Source organism: Amborella trichopoda, chromosome 13 (genome assembly GCF_054954075.1).
Source record: "Amborella trichopoda isolate Santa Cruz 75 chromosome 13, AtrichopodaSantaCruz75HAP2 v2.0, whole genome shotgun sequence".
NCBI classification, from domain to species: Eukaryota; Viridiplantae; Streptophyta; class Magnoliopsida; order Amborellales; family Amborellaceae; genus Amborella; species Amborella trichopoda.
The window spans coordinates 36,633,986-36,639,420 of record NC_142348.1 but is presented as its reverse complement, the minus strand read 5'-3'; the positions used below and the strand labels follow the sequence as shown (position 1 = coordinate 36,639,420).

The 5,435-nt window shown below is 43.5% G+C and overlaps 1 protein-coding gene across 1 annotated transcript; it reads left to right on the top strand.

Annotated features, from left to right (window-relative positions):
• Positions 1-2,361: 2,361 nt before the first annotated feature.
• LOC148779195 (uncharacterized) lies at positions 2,362-4,858 on the top strand. The gene is made up of 2 exons (XM_088856612.1): positions 2,362-2,548; positions 4,326-4,858. Exons 1-2 carry the CDS (start codon positions 2,362-2,364, stop codon positions 4,856-4,858), a joined length of 720 nt encoding a protein of 239 aa, XP_088712738.1.
• Positions 4,859-5,435: the final 577 nt, after the last annotated feature.

Below are 5,435 nucleotides of genomic sequence, written 5' to 3'. Positions count from 1 at the left end.
AATTACACTCACGGTGCTTCTCTTTCTCTCTCTTCACACACGGAGTTAAACTCTCGGTGCTGCTCTTCCTCTCTCTTCACACGCGGTGCTGCTCTTTCTCTTGGTTCTCCCCGTTGCCTCGCCCATCTTCTTGCAGGGAAAAATTCTTAGTGGTTACACTAATGGCAAGTCAGTGTCTTCTGACCCACTTGTCTCACAACCTTATATGTGTGTGTTCATGAGTCGCAGAGTGCGAGCAAGGAGGCTAAAGCCTAACCAGCCTCAAGCTAGGGAGCTTTCCATCATGATCTAAGAGGACACTCGTGAATGCCGAAGCGTGTCACAATTCACTGTGAGGTAGGTCCCACCTCACACCCCATAATCCTCTCTCATTAGTTGGTATCTGTCCACACGTGCACCCCACGTGCCGCGGTTCCTGAGAGAGCGATCTCGAACCGGACCCGAACCTGAGTCCCCGCATGGTCATCCGACCAGACAAGATAGAGGTGCAACCACCCCAGGCCGTGCATTTAGAATTAAGATCTGGTAGAACAACTGTTAAAATCAAACCTCCTAAGGAGTCTCTCTTAAGAGGGTGATTCCTGCCATGGAGGTACAGGTCGAAACATCCAATTCCACAGGTCATGCAAAATAGCTGGTGGATGGAAGGGCCGGTGACTATAATGTGGCATCCCATCTAAGAATAATACCTACTGCCATAAGCATCTATGACACTCTCATGCTTTCTAAAGAACTTCAGGCGGCCCTTATACATGCCCTTTCGTCTCCGAAAGAATTCTTAACTGAGGTCGATCAAGTTGAACTTAACCCGACAATTCTGCCTGATGCCATGCTGGTCACCTTCTCTAATGTGAACTTACAGTTGGGAACAAAACATCATAGCCGCCCCTTGATGTAGACGAGACCCAACATGGCACCCATGTCAACCGGATAATGATAGATGGAGGATCAGCCGTGAACGTACTTCCTTTGAAAATAGTGAGATCCGTAGGGATGGATGTCAAGAACTTGCAAGTATGACACATGATAATACAAGGTTTCAACCAAGCTACTCAGCAAGCCATAGGGAGTATCAGATTGAAACTCTGAACTGGGGAACTGGAGGCATATATTACATTTCAAGTCATTGAGATCGAAGCTTCCTATAATGTGTTGTTGGGACACCCTTGGTTGCATGACAGCGACATCATCCCCTCGACCCTTCATCAATGCTTCATGAAGGGAAGCAACATACGGTCCATGCAGACAAAAGTTCTTTTACCAAGGTAGAATCTCACAATGTAGATATCAGATTCTACAATCTAAAAAATTCATATCTTTACTATGCAAGGTATCAGAGAGTGAAAGTGATTCCGACAAGGATCATGGCATCAGGCAATCCTTGATTAGGGCCCTTGAAGGATGTTGAAGTGGGGGCAGACCACTCACTTATATCATGTCAGTAAATGTTAAGCAAGATATATTGTATAATGTCAGTGATGGTTTGATCAATTTGCCCCAAAAGACAAGATTCAAGAAGGTACGTCAAGAAGAGTACGAGACTCTTCCCTTGAAAGATGGAAGCTGCAATGGAAGCTATATAGCCCTCAGGCTTATCAGATCATGAAGAACATGAACCATGACCGGTTCACCATTCAAGGTTTGAATAATGGAAAGGGAATGATAGCAACCTTCTAAGTAATCGAAAGTGTGTTCTGTAGGAGGTTTAAAACTAAAGGGCTTGATACACCTTGACCATCAAATTTGGCTCGAAGGGCATTCATAAAAGAAAGTGGACGGTCTATTGTGTCATGACATCTGTGAGCAACCATAAAAGTCGAGACTCATACAATAACATTGAAATAGAGCCTGTTGCTCGACAACTAGAAGGCGGAGGACAGGCAATGGTCGACGAGGTGATCAAAATCGAGTTCAGCGAAGAAGGAGACCATAGACCTACATTCCTGCGTTCATCTTTGGGCTCAAAGGATAGAGACAATACACGAATTTCCTCCACCTTGACCAAGACATCTTCGCATAGAATTACCATGAGATGCCCAGATTGGATCCCACAGTTGCTATTCATGAGCTTGTTGTCGATCCTCACATAAAGCCGGTGAAGCAACCTCAAAGGAAGCTCCACTCAGACACAACACCTTAGATTGAGATCAAAGTTAACAAATTGGTAAAAGCAAGGTTTATCAAGGAGGTGATATACCTTAAGTGTCTTGCTAACATAGTGCTAGTGAAGAAAATGAATAGGCAGATAAGATTCTGCATTGACTTCCACAACCTCAATTCGGCTCGTCCCAAGGATGTCTTTCCCTTACCTCTCACATAAATAATATCGACACAAAAATAACATGTGAGGCCGTTTTGTTTATGGATGGGTACTCTGGCTACAATCAGATCAAGATGGCTCCTAAATACGAGGAGTTGACAGCCTTCAGAACTGCAAAGAAGATGTACTACTATAAGGTGATGCTGTTTGGATTGAAAAAGGCTGGTTCCACGTATCAACGCGCCATGACAATCGTATTTGAGGACATTCTCTATGATGTTGTGGAATGTGTGTCGATGACCTGGTTGTCAAATCAAGGGATCGATCAACTCACCTTGTAGATTTGGAAGTCGTATTTAAGAGATTAAGGAAACATCAACTAAAGATGAATCCTTTGAAGTGCGCATTCGAAGTAAAATCTGGGAAATTTCTCGATTTCATTGTGAGACATTAAGGAATTGAAATAGACCGTATGAAGATACGTGTCACACAAGAGATGCCCTAGCCAAAGAGCTTGTGAGAGTTGAAATCTCTCCAAGGTTGTCTAGCATACATCCGGAAGTTCATATCCAACCTCTCAGGATGTTGCAAACCGTTTTCTCGATTTATGAAGAAGGATGATCCCTTTGAATGGAATGAGTCCTATCAAAATGGTTTCAATGGCATCAACGATTACTAGTTAAGTCCACTGGTCCCTACGGCTCTCGTGGCGGACAAGCCATTCATCTTATATGTGATGACTTTAGAAGGGTCTTTGGGTGCTCCCCTGGACCAACATAATGTTGAAGGGAGAGAAGAAGCATTATACTACTTAAGCCACACTATGATGCCAGCTGAGTATAATTACTCCCCCATAGAGAAGATGTGCTTGACACTAGTATGCGCAGCCCAAAAGTTGTAGCACTACCTCTTAGCACATCCAATACAGTTGATATCCCGAGCTGACCCAATCAAATACCTGATGAGAAGGCTTGTTTTGTTAGGATGACTATCTAAGTGAGCATTACTCCTTATGGAGTTTGATATTATTTATGTCCCGCAAAATTCTATTAAAGGTTTAGCCTTGGCGGACTTCCTAGTCTCCTATTCCTTGCCTGAAGGGTCACCCTTGAATGAAGACTTACTCGATGTGAAAGTCATGTGTATGGATGAACTCGCTCAATGGCAGATGTTCTTTGATGGTGCTTCTTAAGCAAATGGTGCCAGAGCGGGTGTGTTATTCATTACACTTGACAAAGGGATTTTACCATAGTCCTTCTCGTTAAACGATCAAATAATGAGGCTAAGTATCAAGCATTGATCATTAGTTTGGATATGGCACTAGAGCTGGACTTGGGGTTTCCAACATTTTTGGTGACTCCCAGTTGATAGTTCGGCAAATGAAAGGGATATACGAGGTCCACAAGGACGAGCTCAAGCCATACAACAATACCACAACGTATCTCCTGGGGAAGATGGACGGAGTCACTCTGTCTCACATAACCCGAGGATCGAATGTTCAAGATAACATATTGGCCATGGTTGTTGAACCTGAGGTTCTGCTACATGTCTCCATAGAAGAATGACAAGAAAGAGCAGATCCTAAAGATGAAGAAGATTTATGGGTGGAGTTTCCCCCGTACCCTCAAGGGTCCATGAGAAGGTTAGTGGAAGAACCTACCCCCATTAATATTGTTGCCGTTGTGGGAGCACCCGAACCAGATTGGCATCAGCCTTTCTTAGAATATCTGATACACGACTAATTTTATTGGCGAGCCATAAGATTTAGTCTTCTCAGTGACTAATTTTATAGGAGGTCATATGATAGAATGTTTCTAAAATGTCTCTCTCATGAAGAGGGCCAGGCAGCCTTGAAACAAGTGCACGTTGGGGTATGCAGCATGCTCTAGTTTGGGCCTAAGTTATATCCCCAACTGCACCGAATGGATATTTTTGAGCAATTATGGCAAAGGATGCATTCAGATATGCCAAAAGATATCATGCATGTCAACTACATGCAGACTACATTCACCAGTCATCGGAGCCATTGCATCCAACTCTTATGACCTGACCTTTCTCCCAATAGGGAATGGACGTTGTGGACCCATTATCCTAACCTCGGCAAGTAGCCATCTTTATATATTGGCAGACACTGATTATTTCTCCAAGTGGGTAGCTCTTCGAAGGGTAACTAGCAAAACTATGGTCTATTTCATTCGCCATCACATTGTGTATCGACTCGGGATACCAGACAGAATCATATCAGGTAACAGATCTCCAATCAAGAACAATCACATTTATCAATTGACCAGCCAATTCAATATCAATTCGAGGTATTCATTCATATATAACCCAAGGGCTAATGGACAAGCTGAGGCCTTTAATAAGATCCTTTACAAGGTATTGAAAAAGACTGTGAAGAAAAGCCAGCATAATTTGCAGGAGAGACTCCTCGAGGTACTTTGGGCATATCGAATAACACGGAAGAATACCACCACGGCAGTCCCATATTCATTAGTTTATGGGGCAGAAGTTGTCTTTCCTTTGGAAGTTCAATTACCTTCCTTGAGGGTGGCAGTCCATTATGGGCTAATCAATGATGAACGCGTCAAGCTCTGACATGATGAGATAAATGCCCATGATGAAAAGCAACTCATAGCTCAACAAAAATTGGAGGTTTACTAGGCAAGAAAGAGTTGAGCCTTTGACAAGAAGATAAGGTTAAGATCATTTAAATTAGGTGACTTGGTTTTGGCCGTATCAAGCCCTTTTGGGGCACCTCAATCCAAGATTTAGCTCAAATGGGATGGACGCTGGGGCATAGTCCGCTGGGGCATACCTCCTCTATGCTAAACTAGAGGAGGATGCCATGCCTCAAATTAATGGGAGGTATTTGAAGAAATATTATCCTTGAAGAGCGGATACTGTAACGACTGAGAATTTTTCTCAGCAAGAAGATGGGTGTGGCAATGGGGAAAACCAAGACAAAGAGCAGTGCCACGAGTGTAATGTCTCGTGTGAAGAGAGAGAAAGAGCAGTGCTACGAGTGTAACACAGCTCGTGAAGAGAGAGAAAGAGAAACGCCGTGAGGGTAACTTTGCGAGTGAAAAGAGAGAAAGAGCAGTGCTATGAGGGTAACGCTACATGTGAAGAGAGAGAAAGAGCAACACCACGTATGTAACACAGCACATGAAGA

Bases quoted from the DNA above. Each gene is read 5' to 3' on its own strand.
- LOC148779195 (XM_088856612.1), top strand. From the start codon at position 2,362: ATGGATGGGTACTCTGGCTACAATCAGATCAAGATGGCTCCTAAATAC. The intron at 2,549-4,325 runs GTGTGTCGATGA...TTCTCCCAATAG, and splicing joins TCTCTATGATGTTGTGGAAT to GGAATGGACGTTGTGGACCC.